The sequence below is a fragment of the Otolemur garnettii genome, unplaced genomic scaffold (genome assembly GCF_000181295.1).
Source record: "Otolemur garnettii isolate 467f Iridium unplaced genomic scaffold, OtoGar3 scaffold00181, whole genome shotgun sequence".
NCBI classification, from domain to species: Eukaryota; Metazoa; Chordata; class Mammalia; order Primates; family Galagidae; genus Otolemur; species Otolemur garnettii.
Genome location: NW_003852576.1, coordinates 1,197,174 through 1,220,720, shown reverse-complemented (window position 1 = coordinate 1,220,720; position 23,547 = coordinate 1,197,174). Strand labels below are relative to the sequence as shown.

General features: G+C 38.9%; 1 protein-coding gene across 5 annotated transcripts in view; it reads right to left on the bottom strand.

Moving 5' to 3' along the window:
• The window catches only part of N4BP2 (NEDD4 binding protein 2), a 92,453-nt gene that overhangs the window by 15,104 nt on the left and 53,802 nt on the right, over nt 1-23,547 (bottom strand). For all 5 annotated transcript variants that reach the window (XM_023519614.1, XM_023519613.1, XM_023519615.1 and 2 more), the window contains 8 exons: nt 20,588-22,932; nt 18,612-18,697; nt 17,758-17,803; nt 15,432-15,628; nt 11,310-11,428; nt 4,225-4,363; nt 2,761-2,949; nt 708-876 (listed from right to left, as the gene is read on the bottom strand). In XM_023519614.1, coding sequence (XP_023375382.1) covers nt 708-876; nt 2,761-2,949; nt 4,225-4,363; nt 11,310-11,428; nt 15,432-15,628; nt 17,758-17,803; nt 18,612-18,697; nt 20,588-22,932 — 3,290 coding nt within the window. The remainder of the gene's footprint in view (nt 1-707; nt 877-2,760; nt 2,950-4,224; nt 4,364-11,309; nt 11,429-15,431; nt 15,629-17,757; nt 17,804-18,611; nt 18,698-20,587; nt 22,933-23,547) is intronic.

Sequence of the window (23,547 nt, the reverse complement as noted above, 5' to 3'; positions counted from 1 at the left end):
AAAAAAAAAAAAAATAGGAAGGAGAGAGAGAGAGAAAGAGAGAGAGAGAGGGAAAGGAAAGGAAGGAAGCCAGCCAGCCTTTTTCTTTTTTGAGAGAGTCTCACTATGTTGCCCAAGCTCAACTACAGTAGCATGACCACACAGGTCACTATCATCTTCAACTCCTGGGCTCTAGCACTGCTACTGCCTCAGCCTCCTGGGTAGCTGGACCTACAGGTGTCCACCACCATATCCAGCTAATTTTATTTTTTGTGAAGTCAGGGTCTCACTACATTGCCCAGGCTAGCAAGTTTTCTTAAAGAATAACTAATGCCAACATCTATAAACTTGACCCAGACAGGGTCACCCTATCTTAACAGTTCTCAACCTGCAGGTCGCAACCCCTTTTGGGGTTGAATGACCCTTTCACAGGGGTCACCTAGTATCAGATATTTACATAATGATTCATAACATTAGCAAAATTACAGTTACAAAGTAGCAAGGAAAATAATTTTATGGTTGGGGGTCTCCACAACATGAGGAACTGTATTAAAGGGTCCCAGCATTAGGAAGGTTGAAAACCACTGCCCTATCTAGTCAGACACTCCTGAATTTGCAAGTTACACCAACATAACCAAAATATATATATATATTTTATAAATATATATGTATAATTTTTAAAATATATATATATCTAATATTGAAAGTTGACATTACTGTGGTCTTACCTTCAGTTTTCTGCTGTAAAACTGCCATCAAATGTTCTATAGCTTCATCCACATGCAGCCCATGGAGGTCTAGAACATTCTGTGGCAGCAGCGAGGCATTGACTTTCTCAAAGATCTCCACGGCAGCAAGGTGATTGGCTTCTTTCATCTTCTGCTCATGAAGACCACCCTTTAATTACAGACACAGCACCCACTGACACCTTAGATGTTTGCTATGTAGGCAATGAGGAAATAGTAGTGCCCAAATAAAGGCAGAAGAAAAAACATAACAGTAAATCTAAAATTTTAAACAATGCAACGGGCTAATACATCTAGGTAATCCATCAAAATCTAGGTTAATTTCAGTGAATTAAATAATTCAGTTCTTAAATTACTCAATCACTGCTTCTAACATTTTCTGTACCAAAAATCACAGAAGAGAGAAACTTAACGGAACACTCCCATCTGGGATGGTTAACTTCAGGTATCAACTCTACTGAACGGAGAGATGCCTAGACATGGGCGAAGCGTTGTTTTGTCTGTGAGGCCGTTTCTGGAGGAGACCGACGTGTGAGTCAGTGGACTAAGAAAGGAAGTCCTGGCCTCCACATAAGCAAGCACCCTCCAATCGAGGGGAGGCTCAGCTGGCCCAAGACTGCTCTCTCTCTGTTTTCTCTTCTTTCCAGAGCAGGACGCTTTTCTCTTCCTGCCTTTGGACATCAGACTTCAGCATCTGGACTATGGGAGTCTCACCAGATGCCTCCTGTTGGTTCTTGGGCCTCAGACTGGGAGACTGGGAGCTGCACTGCCGGTTTCCCTGGTCCTGACGCTCTGGACTTGGACTGAGCCATGCTCTCTTCTTCTCTGGCTCTCCATCTTGCAGACAGCTGCTGCGGGACTTCTCCCCCTCTGTGATCATTTCTATGATCATTAGGGTAAGCAATACACCCTAATAAATCCCCTACTGGTTCTGCCCCTTTGAAGAATTCTGACTATTACACCATCTCAAGAAGGAACTCACTGGTTTATTATCTGTGTATCTTTTGAAAATCTTGGGCCTCGTCTTGGCATTCCCTTTCAACATCTTGTAATAAGCCTTGAAACCATCCCCAAGATCTGCTGTTAGGGATCTGCTTTTAGACACCCTTCTTTGCTCCAATGTGAAGAAGTAAGCCATATGGAACCACAAAAAATAAAAAATGAATCAAGCAGCAGGGTTTTTTCTAATACCACGTCAACTAAGTCTAGGTAAAAATTCTACTTCCCTGAAAAATAGTAATGTCATTTTCTTTTTTTTTTTTTTTAGTTACCACCACTCCACTCCACCCACCGTGTGACAGCTGGGCCTTTGCACTTCTCCGTGGTGACCTCCCTGCGCGGCTGGTAAACTAAGTGCTTAGTAGAGTTTTGCCGATTTGAATCTGCTGTAAGGCGTATATTTTGCTGCTGACCATTCTCCTGGGGCCAGAGTCCTCTCTCGGCCTTTAAAGACCTGGTGCTTTGTGTTTCGCCTCTCTCCTTCTTTGCTATCACCTTTCCTCGTGGTGACAAGTGGCTGCAGCAGCTCCAGGTATCCCTTCCTCATCCCCACCCACCCCAATCTGGAGACAGGAGGGCCAGCCTTAATGTCATTTTCTTTTTCTGACTATAAAAGTGATACATTAGTAAAAATTCAAACATAACAAAAAGCACAAAATCCTTATAATCCCAGCCTGAGATGACCAACTGTTAACATTCTGCTGCCTGCCCTCTAGAAAATTTGTTATCTGTTTAGAAGTAGCACTGAATGACAGACTCTTCCCTAAAAGAAAGTACAGACAGTCAGAATAGACTCTAGTTTAGGGAAGCTGTAAATGCAAAAGCAACCACAGAAACTGAGCATTTCAAAGGAGATAAAACTCTCAGAACAATACACCTCTTAGGTATCACGATACCTTAGTTTTATAACGTACGTAATCACTACATTCCCCAGAATAACAATCTTGTCACAATCCAGGTAGTGTTATCTGCTCCAAGATTATTTAGATATTTTAATTGACAAAGAAAAAAAATCATCATCATCTTTCCACTTCACCTGCTGGGCATAAAAGGTGGCCACGTTTTTCTTCCCCATCCGATAAGCTTCCTTTGCCTTGCTGTAGCACTCCATCCTCTTCTGCTGGTGCAGGAAAGCTTCTGCCCGGTAGTCATCATACTCCGGGTACTCAAAATCCTGGAAACATGGTTCGCTTGGGGTCTCTTCAGTATCTTTCAGTTTCTTTGCCTATAAAATGTTACACCAAAAGCAGTTACAAGGCCAGGCACCGTGGCTCACACCTGTAAATCCTAGTACTCTGGGAGGCTGAAGCAGGAGGATATCCTGAGCTCACAGGTTCAAGACCAGCCTGAGCCAGAATGAAATTCTGTCTCTTAAACACAGCCGGGCGTTGTGGCAGGCATCTGTAGTCCCAGCTACTTGGGAGGCTGAGGCAAGAGAATTGCTTGAGCCCAAGAGTTAGAGGTTGTTGTGAGCTGTGACGCCATGGCACTCTACTCAGGGTGACAAGTGAGACTCTGTCTCAGAAAAAAATAAAGCAATTACAAAGAAAGTAAACCCCCTCCCCTGCCTTATCTTCAAAAAATGCATATGAAACCCAGATTCTCCCTGTTGACTGCTTCCTCACCTCCTTCCACCCCTGCTAATCCTCCAAGGTTAACCAATTCCTAGACACAATCCCTAACTGTTCCTGCCAGCACATCTTTCATTTACAAACCAACCAATTCAGAGCAACCTGCTTTATGGGGCTCTTATACTCCAGGCCACCATCCCTACCCTAATCACTCTAGGGCCAAGTATTAGACAACTTAGGGCAGCTTCTGTGCTCCAGAGTCAGCTAAAACTATTTAAACTAGCCAATCCTAAACCTGCTTATCCTGCCTTGCCCATTCCTTCCTATAGAAACCATAATAAGGACTTTTGCCCACATTTCCGCCCCAACTCCTTCACCTCCTGACCTACCCTGCCTCCCTGCGCGGTGCTGATGGTGAGCCACACCTCCTGTTTCTAGGGAATCTGTGAGTATAATAAACTTCCTCCTTTATGACATTTCTGCATGTCTTATTGTACCTGATTAAAACAAATCCTGGGTATCCTTAAAACAACTGTGCACCCTCTAGGATAGACATAATCAAAAAGAACAAGTTTCAGGGAAGATTTAGAGAAATTGGAACCCTCATACATTTCTCATGTAAATGTAAAATGGTACAGCCACTTTGGAAAAAAGTATGACACTTTTTCAAAAAGGCTATTCAATTAAGCAGCAGAGTTCAGAAATTGCAGAAATTCAAATGCTTGTCATTCACACTGAAGAAAAAAATCAGGTATAAATTCATTATTCTGAGTGCCTAGACATTCTAAACCAGATATGCCACTGGTGGTTAAAATTTTAATCTAGTCAAAATGATGAGAAACAATGATTAAGTTTTTGTATGCAACAAACAAATTATATTTTTATACACAAACACCTACCACTATAGGGAAAAATAAGTAATCCCATACCTTTTTCTCTTTAGACTTCTGGGCAGTATGAGAAGAGACATTTTCATTTTGGTGAACAAACTCCTGTGCTATAACTGTTTTCACAGGGTCCCCTTCAAGAACACAGTTTAGAAACTGCACTGTGTGTTCCAATGAATAACTGCAGGAAGTATAAGTACAAACATACTATCAATAAATGAAAATAAAAGTTATGTGGAGACCTTAAGCAATTTTCAAACATTTTATAAGAATATTGAAAACACTGAAATTAAATGCTCATTGTATATCAAATTAATTTTCAAAAAATGAATACCAAGGTAACAATGGTAATTCAATTTCTTATTTTTTTTTTCTGAGACATAGTCTCACTATGTCATCCTCAGTAGAGTGCTATGGCATCACAGCTCACAGCAGCCTCCAAATCTTGGGCCTAAGCAATCCTCTTGCCTCAGCCTCCCAAGTAGCTGGGACTACAGGCACCCACCACAACACCCGGCTACTTTGTTGTTGTTATTGTTGCAGTTGTCATTGTTGTTTAGCAGGCCCGGGCTGGGTTGGAACCTGCCAGGCCTACTTTATGTGGCTGGCTCCCTAACCACTGAGCGACAGGTGCTGCCAACTTCTGATCTTTTATTCCAGGTGAATTATCCACAACGAATCTTTCTTCCATTTTTATCATATATTCTTAATAGCTAAATTCACACATGGCTCTAGTTTCCCTCAAACATAGATAATAAACCTTTAAAGCTGACATTTTTATTGTGTCAAATGCACTTTTATTTATGCCATGGGATTCTAGTCCAAGAAGGTCTAAGCAGGGACACAGAATATAAAAAGTGAAATTATCCTACCTCTCCTACATGTTTTCAAGGTGATCCTACATTGTAGGAAATTCTACAAATTGACAAACATCTGATATACAAAAAAGCCATGTTTTCAAGGTGATCCTACATTGTAGGAAATTCTACAAATTGACAAACATCTGATATACTCACGTTCTAAAATTTGAAGAAAATCATAAATGACTTCACACTTTGTAGGAAATTCTACAAAATCATAAATGACTTCCCACATTGTAGGAAATTCTACAAATTGACAAACATCTGATATACAAAAAAGCCATGTTTTCAAGGTGATCCTACATTGTAGGAAATTCTACAAATTGACAAACATCTGATATACTCACGTTCTAAAATTTGAAGAAAATCATAAATGACTTCACACTGCTCATTATTTCATACTATTTATGACACTCATCTCTCCCATTGGCCAGATACTGAAGAGGTGACCACATAGGAATATCTTCTGAAAAGTGGTAACTACATATTCTAAAATAGGGCAGTATTTGGCTAGTCTTCCATTTATTAAACACAACCCTTGAAGGGACGCTATTTGGGACCACAGTTCTATGTTAGCCCTCCCACCACAGACAGCACTCTGGAGGGTAGGTGCCATTACCAATAACCATATCCTTTCTAAAACCACCCACCCACTTACAGGGCTGGAAATCCGTCTCCATCAACCTCGGGTGTGTGTTTGAGGGTTGCAGCCCAGAGGACAACGCCTCAAGCACTGACTGCAGTAACTGAGCCCACCTCCCTCCAGGATGCACTTGAAACTACTGCTCTCAGAGGAGAATCATCCTGCTGTTCGCAGACAAAGGAGGCAATCAACTATCTACCCTAAGGTACCTGACTGACCGATCACTCTGGCCATTTGCAGAAAGGATTCACCCAGCCCTCTCCCCTTGTTGGAGGAGCACGACTCTGGGCCGTTTCACCTCAAGCCCTCTAACCCTAGGCCCCCAGAACACAGTGGCCATACGCCAGCGCCTTCCCCTAGCCCCCAGCTTTTAGAAGAATTTAGCACATAATTCTATAAAAACTACCAGACAAAAATCAACAAGGAAATTATAGATTGGAATAATTATCATTAAAATTTTGATTTAAGGCGAGGCACAGTGACTCACGCTTGTAATCGTAGCAACTCTGGGAGGCCAAGGCAGGTGGATTGCCTGAGCTCACAGGTTCAAGACTAGCTTGAGCCAGAACAAGATCTCATCTCTAAAAATAGCTGGGCGCTGTGGTGGGCACCTGTAGTCCTAACTACTTGGGAAGCTGAGGCAAAAGAATCCCTTGAGCTCAAGACTTTGAGGTTGCTGTAAGCTATGACACCATGGCACTCTATCAAGGCAAAAAAAAAAAAAAAATACCCACCTTGATTTAAGTGATATATTTAAAAATAGAGATTGAATATGCTATTCAAAAGAACAAGTTGAGTATCCTTTATCCAAAAAAAAGTGTTTCAAATTTTGGATACTTTCAAATTTTGAAATATTTGCATAATTAGACTTTGTATAATGAGATATCTTAGGGATGAGACTCAAATCTTTTTTTTTTGAGATAGAGCCTCAAGCTGTCACCCTAGGTAGAGTGCTATGGCATCACAGCTCACAGCAACCTCCAACTCCTAGGCTCAAGTGATTCTCCTGCCTCTGCCTCCCAAGTAGCTGGGACCACAGGCGCCCGCCACAACGCCCGGCTATTTTTGGCTGCAGTCATCATTGTTGTTTGGCAGGCCCGGGCTGGATTCGAACTCAGCAGCTCAGGTGTATATGGCTGGTCCCTTAGCCCCTTGAGCCACAAGGACCGAGCCAAGACCCAAATCTTAACATGAAATTCATTTATATTTCATATGTGCCTTCTACACACAGGCTGAAGATAATTTTATCCAATATTTTTAATAATTTTCTACATGAAACAGTATGTGTACAATGAGTATCAGAAAGCACAGGTGTCAGGTGTGGGATTTTCTTTTGTTGGTATTATGTTGGTGCTCAAAAAGTTTCAGATTTTGGAGCATTTTGGACTTCAGATTTCTGGATTTGGAATGCTCAACCTGTACTTTCATAACATTTGTAAAAAGTAATTATGTATTAAAGCACAAGGAAAACATCAAATTCCAGAAAACAGAACTCTTCTAGGCCACATTCTTTTTTTTTTTTTCTTTTAGAGACAGAGCCTCAAGCTGTCCCCCTGGGTAGAGTGCCATGGCATCATAGCTCACAGCATCACAGCTCACAGCAACCTCCAACTCCTGGGCTCAAGTGAGTCTCCTGCCTCAGCCTCCCAAGTAGCTGGGACCACAGGCGCCCGCCACAACGCCCGGGTCTTTTTTTTTTGCAGCCATTATTGTTGTTTGGTGGGCCCGGGCTGGATTCGAACCCGCCACCTTAGGTGTATGTGGCTGGCACCTTAGCCACTTGAGCCACAGGCGCCGAGCCAAGGCCACATTCTTATACCCCTATACAATAAAATAAAATAAACAATAATCTTCCAATACTACCAAAGCCATCAAACTGTTTAGAAAACTAGAAACTCTTGGTTAATAGAAAATAAACTGAAATTAGACATCATTTAGAAAATAAGAAAAATTAAAATACTATATATCAAGATAAAAAATATATACAGGAAAAAATCCATACCTTTATGTATTTGTTATTAAACACTGAAACAAACTAACCAAAGGGTTGAAAATTAATAAATTTTAAGAAAGGAGTCTGTAAAAATAGAGAACATAAAAAAATAGGCAAAAATAAATAAATAAATAAATAATAAAAAAAATAAAAAATAATAGGCTATGACCAATAAACCAAGAGTTTGTTCTTGAAAAGGACCAATCTGATAAAAGGCAAAACAGAGGAAACATAAAATATGCAACATTAGGAAAGGAAAAAAGATATGATCAAATGCAAAATAGTTTTTAGTTACAAAATATGATACATGGCTTAAAAACAACGAACTTCAAAGACAGACGACCAAAATGACTCATGAAAGAAATCTGAATAAAGAACCTTAAAAAGATCGTGAAAGGTTCTAAAGACCCTCTACCTTAGGAGGTACAATCTCAGAATCTTCGAGGTCAAAAACAAAAACCTAAAGGTAAAGCAGACTTTATTTCAGAAATCCATTATTATGATTGCTACAAAATTATTAATAAACAAACAAAAAAATACCCTATATTAGAAATTCAAAAAATCCTACCAAGGTTTCTATTTAAAACAAACTCTTACTAAAATAGCTATTTAAGAAAAATATATGACCAAAAACATACTTATTCAAACCAGAGCATTTCTAATATACCAAACATCAAAACATACTATAATACTACCATAACTAAAGCCATATGGTTACAACTCAGGACCTAAAAAATAGCTAGTCTTTAATCAAAAGAAAATATATATTTGGGAATGTAGCAAATATTACTGATTACACTTTATATCAGTGGGTAAAGACAATCCATTTATCCAGTTAATCTTTCGGAAAAACAAGATAAATCTCATTTATAAACCTCTACCTCATATTATACATACAAAAAAGCTAGGTAGATCTTAAAAATAATAAAGAAAATATTTTTATAATGTCAAAGTAAAGCAGACTTCTTAAATAAAACATAAAACCCAGAAAGAACAAAGAAAAAGATTCTCTAATAAAACATCTGAATCAAAACATGCATATGACGAAAGAAAACATAGTTAAGAGCAAAGTGTCACAGCAGGAAAAGTAACTGTAATCTATCTTAACAAAGATTACCATACATAATATAGGAAGAGCTTTCACAAGTCCAGACAGAAATAGAAATGAAAAAGAATAGGCAAAAAGCAAGTAATTAATAGAAAAAGCTCATCTGGGCTGGGTGCAGTAGCTCACACCTTAAACCTAGCACTCTGGCAAGGCCAAGGCAGGAGAACCCCTTGAGTGTGAGGTTGCTGTGAACTAGGTTGACACCATCACACTCTAGCTTGGGCAATGAAGTGACACTCTATCTCCAAAAAACAAACAAACAAACAAATAAAAACAAAAAGAAAAAACCCTCACTCATACTAGTAACAGTAAATTTAAATAATGACAAATCATTTTCCCCATCAGACTGGCAAAATTTTTTAAGATTCCTAATATCCAGGGAGGTTATATTGCCAGGACATCTAACTAATACAGACAGCCTTTATTAAAGGGATTTTGCATTGCCTATTAAAATGTTAAACCTATGTACTCTGAATTAGCAATTTCACTTTAGGAATAAGAGCACTCTTCCATTCGTCTCTGAGTATTCTTCCAGGTACTCAAAGATGTATGTTCAAAAATGCTCGCTGGAACATGGTTTCCAATTTTTCTTATAGCCAGGAAGTCCACAAATGGAAACATGTTTATTTTTTTTTTTTTTTTTTTTTTTTTTTTGAGACAGAGCCTCAAGCTGTCACTCTGGGCAGAGTGCTGTGGCATTACAGCTCACAGCAACCTCCAACTCCTGGGCTCAAGCGAGTCTCCTGCCTCCGCCTCCAAGTAGCTGGGACCACAGGCGCCCGCCACAACGCCCGGCTATTTTTTGGTTGCAGCCGTCATTGTTGTTTGGCGGGTCCGGGCTGGGGATTTGAACCCGCCACCTTAGGTGTACGTGGCTGGCGCCTTAGCCAGTTGCGCTATAGGCGCTGAGCCAACATGTTTAAATAAATTATGGTACTTCTCTAATACAGAATACTACGTAAACTTACAATAGAGCAGATCACTATGTATGGAGAGGAAAAATATCTACCAGCAAAACTAAAAAAAAATAGTACATAAAGTACAACCTCTTTTTTGGTGGAATTCAACTGTATATATACACACAAAAGCATAGAGGCACACACGTCTGCACACACATCAGCCTGTAAATGAAAACATGGTAACAAGGCGTGTGAACTGCTCCACACTGCTCATTGCTCGTTGCTACATCACGCACCCTGTATGTGAATGGTTTATAATACAGTGGTCTCCCCCTTATCTTAGGTTTCACTTTCTCAGCTTTTAGTTACCCAAGGTCTATCAAGGTCTAAAAAATATTACAACACGAGGTTTTGTTTCTAGTCCTTATCTTAAACATTGTTATTGTTTCTAAATTTTAAGCCTTTTTAATTTTGTAAAGGCAAAAAGTGGAAACCTAATAAACACACATATACGTAAAAAAAAAAAAAAAAAAGGAGAAGAAATTAATAGAGGAGATGTCTGGCCATTTCTACATAAAATGGGAACATGTGATGTTTTGACCAGAAATAGGCAGATAGGGATTTTCTTGTCAGTATGGAAAAGTCACTGTGAGTATCTGTTTTATATGTCTATTTCAGAAAAGTTGTAATTATTAACCAATGAGTGAATCTAGTATTTCACATTTGGGCCATGATGGGGGAAGAGTAGGAAATTCTGACTTGGGGAGAATGGGTTGATAAAAGATGTCTTGATAGCAAAGAGACAGGGATAGGGTTGCCAGATAAAATTCACATCACCCAGGTAGATGTCAATTTCAGAGGAAAAAAAAATATATGCATGACATGCTTATAATAAAATATTATCTACTGTTTATATTGAATTCAAAAAATATATCTATTACAACACACTGGGCCCTCACCGATTCATTAAATATCAAAATACATCAAAAAAATCAGAGAAAAAAAATGGATGGTTGCGTCTATGCTGATTACGTACCTTTTTTTCCTTGTCATTACTCTCTAAACAATAAAGTCTAACAACTATTTACACAGCATTTACATCGTCCTGTATTGTAAGTAACATGCAGGTGATTTAAAGTATACGTAAGGCTGTGACTAGTAATATGTAAATACTATGCCATTTTGGGCAAGGAACTTGTACATCCATGGATTTTGGTGTCAGTGAGGTGAGTGAGATGCCCTGCAACAACTCCTCCCCGATGCGAAGGGACAGCTGTATTCTGAGACAGAGAGACCACGTTCACATTCATTCAACTTTTATACTATAATGTTATAATTGCTCTATTTTTATTATTAATCTTTTACTGTGCCTAATTTTATAAATTAAGCCATCACAGGCACAACATGCATAAGAAAAAACACCGTGCATACAGTCTTCAGTACTATTTGCAATTTCAGGCATCCCCTGTGAGCCTTGGAACATATCCTCCACGGATAAGGGGTAATTACTGTAGACCTGTATTAATTTTGTTATCAGAAAAATAAACCAAAAAGATTAAAACATATGGCATGTGCTTTCAGTAACATCAGAGTAGAAACTACAGACAATACTTCCAGCACTTACTTGTGGTCCTTGAAGATGTCCACCAGGAAATTTTGGTTAATGGCTGGAAATATCTTAAAGAGCTGCTTCTCCTTTAGTTTAGTGGCACAATCTTTTTCAAACATAAGTGTCTCCCTTTTCTAAAACAAAAATACAAAAATCACCCTCAAGATGGAATTTATTATACTAGCAATGCTCACCAAAAGCACGGTTATTTTGTGAAATAAAATAACTAATAGTTATTTTATTGCAAAAGACTAATAGTTTAAAAGCAATCACAGACTTTCTCATTGTTTAAAGGCTGAAATTAGTAATTTAAGTATTCTTGCATTATTTATATCCCATTTTTGCAAGGTATTGAAGTTGTTCATAAATACATACACACAGTCACACATATACACGTGTGCATGTGCATGTAAATATAGATACATATATACACACACAAATACTCTCACATGCACACACAACACACTTGGTCACATAAAAAGGATAATGATACACACACACACACACACACACACACACACACAGGATATAAATAAATGAAGAAGCCAGAGAGTAGTGAAAATAAAGGTTAGAATATGGAATAAATCTGCCACAAAATCCTGTACAATCAGTAAAGATGGGCCATATGTTTAAAGTCTCTTAGTAGCCAAAGCAAAGGGGAAACAAAGATTCTCAGTGTCCATAAAATAAAAACAAACCAGTTTGCTCAGCAGAAGCACAGCTTTTCCTGGTACTGAGACCTGACAGAAATTTCTCTCATGGGTGCTCATAAAAGTGTAAGGCTGTGACTAGTAATATGCAAATACTATGCCATTTTAGATAGGGAGCTTGTGCCTCAGTTACCCAAGGTCTATCAAGGTCTAAAAATATCACAACACACTGGGCGTCACAGATTCATCCACTGCAGATCAAAAACATCAGAGACAAAAAAGAGACACTGTGAAGCTGTGAACAACATCCTCAGAACATTCTCCTCCACGGCAAATAAGCTGGAAAATTCAGACTGACACAATATCTTAGAATTCACGATTATTTTTAAATTTTCACAAACATACTTACTCCAAAATAAATCTATAAGAATTATGTTATTGTTTTGCAATTCATATTTGCATTTGTCTGTTTGAATTGCCAGACCCAAAAAACTTCCCTAAAAAAATGCTATTTTAATTTTAACCTAGGATAATGGTTAAAAAAAAGTGACAATCTGTCAACACTATGATGCAACTGAATAATTTTTGTTTGTTACAAAGACCCTAACCTCTGAAAAGTAACTTCCTATATAATTTCAAGGGCAATAAATGACTTTGAAAATTCTTTTTTTCCTTCTTTTTGAGACAAGAGTTTCACTATGTTGCCCTCAGTAGAATGCCATGGTGTCACAGTTCACAACAACCTCAAACTCTTGGGCTCATGTGATTCTCTTGCCTCAGCCTCCCTAGTTGCTGGGACTACTGTGCCTACCACAATGCCTGGCTATTTTTTGTTGCAGCTGGCCCAGGCCAGGTTCGAACTCGCCACCTTCGGTGTAAGCCTATTTTAAAAATTCTTACATTTAAAAATTATAATAATCTAGAACAATCCTAGAACAGTTACTATTTTGAAGCCTAACAATATATTTGAAACACCAAACAGCAATAAAAGAGGAGCCACGCTAGGTGACAATATGACAAGTAAAAAGAACTAATAAAGCTGAACGTACCACAGAAGTGATGGAAACAAGTCACCTCAAGAATTGAAACTATTTCACTCATACGGTCACAGTGGCTTATGCCTATAATCCCAGCTAGTTGAGAGGTTGAGTATTTGAGACCAGCCTGAGCAATAAAGTAAGACTATATCTCTAAAAAAATAAAGTGAAATAAATCAGCCAGGCATGGTGGCACAAACCCACAACCCCAGCTGCCTGAGACGCTGAGGCGAGGGGATCACTTGAGCCCAGGAGTTCAAGGATGCAGTGAGCTATAATTGTGCCACTGCTCTCCAGCCTGGGCACCAGAACAGGATCCCATCTCTCAAAAAAATAATACAATAAATTTAAACAAATAAGTAAATATACACATAATTTTAATATTTTTTTCACATTTTCCTTAAGATAAGTATTACAACCTAAGCTTACTATAAAAATTCCGCAATCCAATTTTCTAACAGTAAGTTCATACTTCCTAAAGGACAAATTCTGAGGTCTAATGAACTGAAAATTACCCTGATCATCTTATAATTATTCATACATTATGTGTGAATTTTATTTTACATACTTTGCTTTAAAAAATATATACAAAGTGTATTTCTCCTTGGGGGACAAAGAGTGAGGAAAAGTACCAAGAAATTCTCTTATTGAGGCTATGTATGTTAAGAAGTGTATCCTTGGGACAAAGTTATCCAGCTTCTATTATCCAACCCATGGAAAAACAAGCAAAAATCAATGATAGACAAAAATGTATTATGTTGTGAAGTCAAAAGATGTTCATTTGTTCACTATTATACTGAGATATTAAAGGCAAGTTAAAACCATAAAGATAAGTTTCAGCAGTAGAAAATGGCATTACAACATAAAGTATTATACCATTTGGGCATTAAGTGTTAGGCTTCCTTATTTAAGAAAATCTATTTTGGCTCAGCACCTGTAGCTAAGTGGCCAGGGCACCAGCCACATACACTGGAGCTGGCAGGGGTCTGCCAAACAACAATGACAACTACAACCCCAAAACAGCTGGGCGTTGTGGTGGGCACCTGTAGTCCCAACTACTTGGGAGGCTGAGGCAAGAGGTTGCTGTGAGCTGTGACGTCACAGCACTCTACCCAGGGCGATAGCTTGAGACTCTGTCTCAAAAAAAAAAGGAAAGAAAAAAGAAAATCTATTTCTCCAAATTATGGCATATATTAATTGAAGAGGTAATTTGACACAACACTAAAATTGTAAGATCTACTAAAGAGATTGTTCCTTGAATTATGCAAAGATGGGAATGATAGCATATTTCCAGTTTAATGAACATAATTATGAAAATAAGTAATAGGAAGACAGGAAGAATCCTGTCATTCTTCTTGTGCTTCAATTCTATCACATCCAAGTGATAGAATCAAAGGAACGAGTATAAAATGTTTTAAGCCTACAATCTAAGAATTTTTTTCTCTTGAGAACTGGACTAACCAACCTGTAAGCTGAGGGTTTTTTTCCCTTTGATTTTGACCTCTTTTTTTTCTTCCTATTGCCCTGCTCAGATTAAGAAGATTTTTAAATTATTTAATATTAATGCTCAGAATTCCAAGAAAGATTAAGAAGAAAAAAATGCAAAAGAAAACAACTTCACTTAATGGTTTCAAATGTAACTAAACGTGCTGAAATAAGAAACAAAACTAAACTATGTTCAAAGGAAAAGTGAAGCTTCCTTTCTTTTTTTTTTTTTTTTTGAGACAGAGCCTCAAGCTATCCGCCTGGGTAGAGTGCTGTGGCATCACAGCTCACAGCAACCTCCAACTCTTGGGCTCAAGCAAGTCTCCTGCCTCTGCCTCCCAAGTAGCTGGGACCACAGGCGCCCGCCACAACACCCAGCTATTTTTTGGTTGCAGCCATCACTGTGGTTTGGCAGGCCTGGGCTGGATTTGAACCCACCACCTTAGGTGTTATGTGGCTGGTGCCTTAGCCACTTGAGCCACAGGTGCCAAGCCAAAAAAAATATGTAATTTTTTAAATTCAAATTCATAAGTTTCTAAAATTTTTCTGTAAAAAATTTTGTTTCAAAGATAGACACAACTTTAATAGTAACACAGATATTGATTACTAATTCACATATGAAATTATCTTTAAATGATTTCATTATTTTCTAGATGTAAAAATTTAGAGGTAAAAAATAAAAGCTAAGGAAGATGTAGCTCAATCATGCAAAATTAAATCTGAAACACAAATTTAACATGGATGGCTTATTGTTACAGAGTTATCAACTACTTTCCCAGAAGCAAAAACCTTCAGATTTGAATTATACCTAAAAACATTTTTCCAATTTTTACAGTAACTTCAATCAGGTTAGACATGGATCCTAGACTAGGAAATATAGAGGCAAATGAAAATCACAAAGCAAACACATAAAATCAACTAGAGCCAGGAACAACGCCTCAATATTTATACCAACTCATACCAACCAGATCATGTTTTTCCTGTAAGGCAATTTCTTCTGACATTATTTCTCTTAGTGATACTTTTTTAGTTTGAGTACTCCAATGATCCAGTAAGGGTAGCATTTCAGGTGCTGCTGAAGTCTTCAGTAATTTTTTGCCTGTTCTCTGAGACGATTTTTGTTCAGGATTATCAAGACCAGCATGTCCAGCTAGGGAAGCATCTGCAAGAGTAGTAGTATGAGTAGTCTCAGATCTTCAATAATAAATGGACAACTTCAACATCATTCACACTGTTCTGTCCACCTCAGAGAAACCAAGGAAACGCAGTTTTTTATGTACCTGTTTATAAATCTAACACAATTTGAAATTAGAAAATACACGTTTACAGATTTTCAAGAAAGGAATATCTGAAATGAACAATGATGAGTTTCATTTTATTTTTTTTTAATTTCTTTATTTCAACTTTATTACTTTGAAGGGTTTTTTTTTTTTTAATTTTTTTTTATTACTTCTTCCTCCTGTAGTGTATTCTTGCCCCCCATGGAGCTGGGATCACAAGGTCCGGCTGTCTCGTTGTCCTGTTGTAGAGACGAGGTCTCACTCTGGCTCATTTGGCTCAGGGGGGCCTTGGCTGGTCTCGAACCTCTGAGCACAGGTGATCCACCCGCCTCGGCCTCCCACAGTGCTGGGACAACAGGCGTGAGCCACCACACCTGGCCGTGAGTTTCATTTTAAATTGACTTTCCACTCTTTTTTTTATCACAGCAAAACACAAAATACAGTGACATGTAGATAGGACGCATGTGGGTAAACAGAGGAAGTGCAGCCAGCTGGAAGTGAGCAGCTCCAACAACCCTGGTCACCTCTGCCCATCACTCTAAGAACTGAGAGGGTCAGTATTTTGGCAAACCTGTAACTGAGTGAAGGGGCACAGTAAAGACTGAGCAAGTGATATTCAAAATAACTTTAACATTCTAAGAAGTTCACGCTAACAGAATTTCATGTGTTACCTTTCAGCATCTACACGTTCTGAGGAGTACAGAAACAGCTGACAATGGTATGTGTACATATGATACCCTTTGGGCACCTCTATTTCTCAAACAGCTTTAGCTCTTAAAGAACAATGAGCACAGGTCTGAACCAACCAAAGAAGATCCTAAAAATTTCCAACCTGGAGCTCTCTTGCCTTGGTCCCAGTGGGGAGTGGACGAAAAAGGCATCTATCTGGAGGAACTCAGGCACAAAACGAAGACCCCTGGTAACGGTTCTGCCAATCTGTAATAACCACTGAAGACAACACTTGGAGGAGTTATTTAGAGTCAAATATTTTTAAGCTGGCAGAACACACCAAAAAAGCAAGCTGACTTTTGTGCTCTAGTAACACGGACATCAATAAAATTTTAAATACCTGAGTAATCATTTCAACGATGCTCTCTATCACACATGAACACCCCACTGCTCGCAAACTGAAATAGTTTTCTTTCCTACAGAGCAAAACCTTCATGGGAAACACTTTATATGTATAAGAATACATCTTAGGTATTCCAGGGCACTAGTGAAAGCCAAATATATATTTCAGGGCTCTTCTCCTCCGTCAAGCTTTACTTTGTATGAACATTAAATGTTAGTTTTTTTTTTAAGACATTGTCTCGCTTTCTCACCCTGGGTAGAGTGCGGTGGCTTTGTAGCTCACAGCAACCCCAAACTCCTGGGCTCAAGAGATCCTCTTGCCTCAGCTTCCACCGTAGCTAGACTACAGGCACCTACCATAATGCCCAGCTATTTTTTTTTTTTTTTGAGATGGGGTCTCGCTTTTGCTCAGGCTTGCCTAGAACTCCTGAGCTCAAGCATCTGCCTACCTCAGCCTCCCAGAGTGCTAGGATTACAGGTGTGAGCCCCCACACCCAGCCTTAAGAAACTTTTATTCGTAGCCTGATGAAGTGCTTCATCCCTATAATCCTAGCACTTTAGGAGGCCAAGGCAGGCAGACTGCTTGAGGTCAGGAGTTCAAGACCAGCCTGAACAAGAGCAATTCCCCATCTCCACTAAAAATAGAAACACTGGGGCGGCGCCTGTGGCTCAAAGGAGTAGGGCACTGTCCCCATATGCCGGAGGTGGCGGGTTCAAACCCAATCCCAGACAAAAATTGAAAAAAGAAAATAGAAAAACTGAGGCAACAGAGTGGGACTTTGTCTAAAAAAAAAAAAAAAAAAAAACCTTTTATTTGCAAATCAAAATTTGTGGCTAACATGTTGTGGAAGTGTATTTAGAATGAGTCAAAATTCAAACATATATACCAAGTTTTACCATTAAGACAACAATATTTAAAGTAAGAATGTGTGCACTTTACCTCGCATAAACTGGCCACAGGACACCTCCTCTTGTCTTTGTCGCTCCTAAACACAAATTCAGGGCAGAGATTGGCAAAGAAGGGGTTCGTTAGGAAATAAAGTTACAACGTTATGTTACTTTTCTCTACAGAAATCACTTCTCCTTATGTAACTATAAATAATTCTTACTAAATATAACAATAAAATTAGATAAATAAAATTATAAGATATGACATCTATACATTTTTTCCACTCATAGAGCTCTTATGCTGCCATTTTTTAAAAGACTTTTTTTTTTTTTTTGGAGATAAGTTTCATTTCACCCTCAGTAGAGTGCCACGGTGTCACAGCTCACAGCAACCTCCAACTCTTGGGCTTAAGCGATTCTCTTGACTCAGCTTCCCAAGTAGCTGGAACTACAGGCCCCCACTACAACACTTGGCTATTTTCTTGTTACAGCTGTCATTGTTGTTTAGCTGGCCCAGGCTAGGCTCAAACCCACCAGCCTTGATGCATGTGGCTGGAGCCGTAACCACTGTGCTATGGGTGCTGAGCCTAAAAGCCTATTTTTAATATTCAGTCAATCAGCCTTGAAGTCTGAGGGAATAAAAAGCTCAGTGTTTATGATTTTCTTTTCCTTTAAAAAAACAAATCAATAATCCCCTTGAGCTCCATCACTAATTACATAATTTGGCCAGTCTGGAAATGTTTAAAATACTGGACAGAGAGGGAAAAATTAGTAATCAATTAACTAGTAGAAATTCAAAGTCAAACTTCAACAGAACTTCTTCATCCACCATGGCAGCTTCTATTGAAAAGCAAAGGTGACAAAATGGACAAAGACAGGACTCTTCAGTAAAAAAAGCCCACAAACCATCACAGATTCCTTCCACTTCTCATGAATCACTTTAGCCAGATTCAGATCTATATGAACCACACAATCCTCAACGGTTAGAGATCCTGGGGGCAAGAGGGAAAGAAAAGAAAATATAATCATTGCTCATTATATATTTGCAGGAAATATACGACCATCTTACATATCATGAAGCTAACTTATATTATTCATTGCAGACTTGTTTCTATTTACTGAATCTCTTGAAATGCCTTTATATTATATGCTTTGTTACTGTTTTCACACTTCCTGAATAGCACAACTATACAAAGCTTCATAATAAATCAATGTAAGTTACCCACTTCCATTAGTCTAAATATATCCTAAATATATTTATTTCCATTAGTCAAGACTTCTAAGTGGGTGGCACCCTGGGCAGTGGGTACGGTGCCAACTCTATATACAGAGTGTAGCGGGTTCGAACCCAGCCCTGGCCAAACTTTAACAAAAAATAGCTGGGCATTGTGGCAGGTGCCTGCCTACTCAGGAGGCAGAGGCAAGAGAATCACCTAAGCCCAAAAGCTAGAAGTTGCTGTGAGCTGTGACGCCACTGCACTCTGCTAAGGACAACAAAGTAAGAGTCTGTCTCAAAAAAAAAAAAAAAGACTTTTAAGTAAGCATTTTCTAAAAAATTAATCTTGGCTTAAATGTATCTGAGGAAATAGTACCAAAGGATTCAAAAGCTTTATCTGGGCTGGGCACCTGTGCTCAGTGGTTAGGGCACCGGCCCTATGCACCAGGGGTAGTGGGTTCAAACCCAGCCCAGGCCTGCTAAAACAAACAAAAAAAATAGCCAGGCATTGTGGCGGCTGCCTGTAGTCCTAGCTACAAAGGAGGCTAAGGCAAGAGAATCACTTGAGCCCAAGAGTTTGAGGTTGCTGTTAAGCTACTGACGCCATGGCACTCTACCGAGGGCGACAAAGTAAGACTCTATCTCAATAAAAAAATAAAAAAAATAGGCAGCATCCATAGCTCAGTAGGTAGGGTGCCGGCCACATACACCCATGCTGGTGGGTTCAAACCCAGTCCAGGCCAGCTAAACAATGACAACTGCAACAACAACAACAACAACAAAACAATAGCCAGGCACTGTGGTAGGCATCTGTAGTCCCAGCAACTTGGGAGGCTGAGGCAAGGGAATCTCGTAAGCCCAGGAGTTTCAAATTGCTGTGAACTGTGACACCACAGCACTCTACCGAGGGTGACATAGCAAGACTCTGTCTCAAAAAAATAAATAAATAAAAATAAAATTTAAAAAAGCTTTATCCGTACAAATAAGTGAGGTAAATAACAGAAAACTTTCAACATATGCATTGAATAAACACAAATAAACTCAAATAATTCTTTCTTCAAATTACATTTTTAAAAAATCCTCTATGATGGGTACCTGTAGGTCAGAGGTTAGAGCACCACCCCCATGCACTGGGGGTGGCAGGTTAAAAAAAAAATCCTCTAGAAACATGTTGTGTCAAAAATAAGATACTATGGCAGTGCCCGTAGCTCAGTGGGTAAGGTACCAGCCACATACACATACACTGGAGATGCCTGGTTTGAACCCCGTCCGGGCCAGCTAATCCACAATGACAACATCAACAAAAATGGCTGGGCGTGTGGCAGGCGCCTGTAGTCCCAGCTACTTGAGAGGCTGAGGAAAGAGAATCGCTTAAGCCCAAGAGTTTGAGGTTGCCGTGAGCTGTGACGCCACAGGACTCTATCCAGGCAACAGCTTGAGATTCTGGTCTCAAAAAAAAAAAAAATACTATGTGAAGTCAAGCAACATAAATTACTTTTACATTTCAGTAAATACATGTATGTGTATATAATGCCTACGTATGATGTATAATTTATACATATTTATATCATATATACATTAGTATGAAATAATTTTATAATCAAATACATCTTCTCTGATATATTCACACGAAAATACCCATGTAGGTAATTTACTTTTTCCTTACCTGAATCAATACCAACAGGGCCAAATAATTCATTGAGTTGAAAAGCCAGTTCGGGTGGTAATGCCAATTCCAGACAGTCGATGGTTAGAGACTTGGTCATCACTGGAGCAGGGGTCAGCACCTCAGCTTTGTCTTCTTCACTGACTCTATCTGACAAACTGCTCCCTGCCATTAGAATCTTCTCCATTTCTTGTTCATCTTCCTTCATAAACTCTTCCATGTTTGGAAATTTCATAAAATCCTTTGAAAGATTTTCATTTTTCTTTATTTCAAGAGCGTCCGTAAAATATATTTCCTCATTTAATTCAAGATTTGAAGTGCCCGATACAGAGTTTAAAATATCCGACAAATTTAAGGAAGACTCCACATCATCTCCAGTCTCTGGGACCACTAGACTTTTCTCCATTTCGCTGACATCTTTGCGAGTAGGAGCTTTGAGGAGACCTGGAAAAGACTGCTTAGCACTGTATGAAAGTTCTGCCTGGCTGTCAGGAAGTGTTTCACTGCTATCCTTCAGATCTACAACAGCACTGGGAAATACACTTGTTATTAATTCAGGTTTCTCAGGAATTATAGTTCTTATTTCTGCCTGTTCTGAGTTTTCCTTTTCGGCATCATAGGTAGACTGTGCATTAGTGTTAATAATACCAATTCCATGGCTAAACTCTGGCACAGAAGAATTAGAATCCTCTACAGTTTCTCTTTGGCTAATAATTTCTTTCAAATTCAACCCCAGAGAAAATGGCCCAATTTGTGATTCATCATAAGATTTTTGGAAATTATCACACTCAGTATCCTCACATAATTTTGTTTCAGAATCCAACAGAAGGCTTGTTGCCCAAATAATATCTTTATTACACCTCTCATACAAGTCTTTTAAGGCTTCTAATGAAACAGATCCAAATAGTTTACAAAGAATGTTCAGATTTTCAGACTCATCTGCACTGGTGAGCTCACTTTCTTCAACATACGTGCTTTTATCATACATCACCCTATACGGAATTGTTTCTTGAACATCTGAGTTTATGCTGATACTGAAAACTTTTGGCTTAAATCCATCTAGTCGTCCTGTCAATACTTTGATAGAATCTGAAATACTAATTTTATTCTTTTCAATTTTCCATAATAGAGCAAAATCCCGTGGTTCAGTCTGAGTACACACACCGAGTTCTATTCCGGGGACTCCCCTAGACCCTCCCTCTAGAAACTCAGCAGGAGCCCGTGGTCCTCCTCCTCCAGGAACACTGGGTGCACTACTGGTCAAAGAAAGAGGTAACGTGTGCTGCCTCTGACTCTCGCAGGCCATTTCCCTGGGTGGCACTTCAGAACTTTCCAAATTGGACCCACCCAATGTTCTTAGTTTTTCAAGGCTTGTGCCCCAACAGGTCTCATGCACTGTGTATAAGGATATTTCATTCATGTTGTCATTTGTTCCAAGTTCTAGGTTGTGTTCATTTGAACTAGTCTTTGCCATTCTCAACCTGTGCTCTCTCTGAGCTAAAGAATCAGGTGAAGGCCAATCGCCCACAATGCTGAATGAGTTCTTTCCAGTATTTTTGTAAGGATCATATTTATAGCTATTGAGTGGCTCTGAAATATTATCAGCCTGTGACTTCCTGCCATCTTCCACACTTGGAGATCCTTGTTTTTGGATACAATTTATATTCACAGATACACTATTCTCTAATTCTATGCATGACTGAGGATGGTTATACTTTTTGTCACTTTGTACAGATGAAGCTTTTTCAGTTTTTCGGTTCCTTTTTGTCCTCTGCCCAATAGTCTTATCAACTGGCCAGTCACCAACAAAATCTGATAGCTCATGTCTTGGGAACTTTTCCAAAGTTGATTTACTTTTTTGTTTCCCAAAGGTTTTTTTCTTTCCTGTTGTTCTTTCTTCTGTTTCACCAGGTGAAGGTATTTCATTTGGAAGGGGCACAGTACTCACAGGATCACGGTCTTCTGGACTGCTTTCATCATGATGGACACCGGGGAATCCTCTCCCCACAGCACTCTCTGCACTGGTGTGACCAGGCTCTTTCTCAGACGCTGTTTCTACTTGTTCTTCTTCACTTCTGTCCATCACTCCTACTTTGGCTTCAGAGTCAGAAAAACACATGTGTGGAACTTCCGGAATCAAAGTACTTTGAATGTTTTGACTCAAACCACTTATTTCTTTTCTTTCTTTGTTTAAAACTGCATTAGGCAGACAAGTAACATTCTCAGGTAACATGGTTTCTTTGGTCACGTCAAGATTCTTCTCTTCTACTAACTCTAAGTGCTTCAAAGACGAGGATAAAACATTTTCATCTTTTTCAGAGGTGCCATCTTCATTTTCTTTTGGGCTGTAAGATTTTTTTTTAAAGTATCATAAGGAAGTATCTTAATGCTATCATTAATACTATAATTTAAAATAAAGAAGCATTCAAATGACATATAGGGAATATATTTATTCTGAAAATTCTAGAAATAAAACTACATTAAAATTTAAAAAGCTAATTGTGATCTTTTGCTAATACACTATGAACACATTCCTTTATTATAAACCTATTATCTAGCACAATGTTGGGCATATATGAAGCACTCAAACTTTTAAAAAATTGAATAGTACACATAAGATTTCAGTTTAGGTATTAATTATGCATTAAATATTAAAATTAAAAGCTCTGAATTTCTTCCTGGCTTCTCTCTGACCTATCTAAGCTTAGCGTATGTAAACCTAGGTCCCAGGCTGGGTGCAGTAGCTCATACCTGTAATCCTAGCACTCCAGGAGGCAGAGGCAGGTGGAATGCATGAGTTCTCAAGTTTGAGACCAGCCTGAGCAAAAGCAAGACTCCCCCTCTGAGGCAAGAGGATCACCTGATGCCAAGAGTTGGAGGTTGCTGTGAGCTATGATGCTACAGCACTCTATTTAGGGTGACAGCTTGAGACTGTCTCAACAAACAAACAAACAAACAAA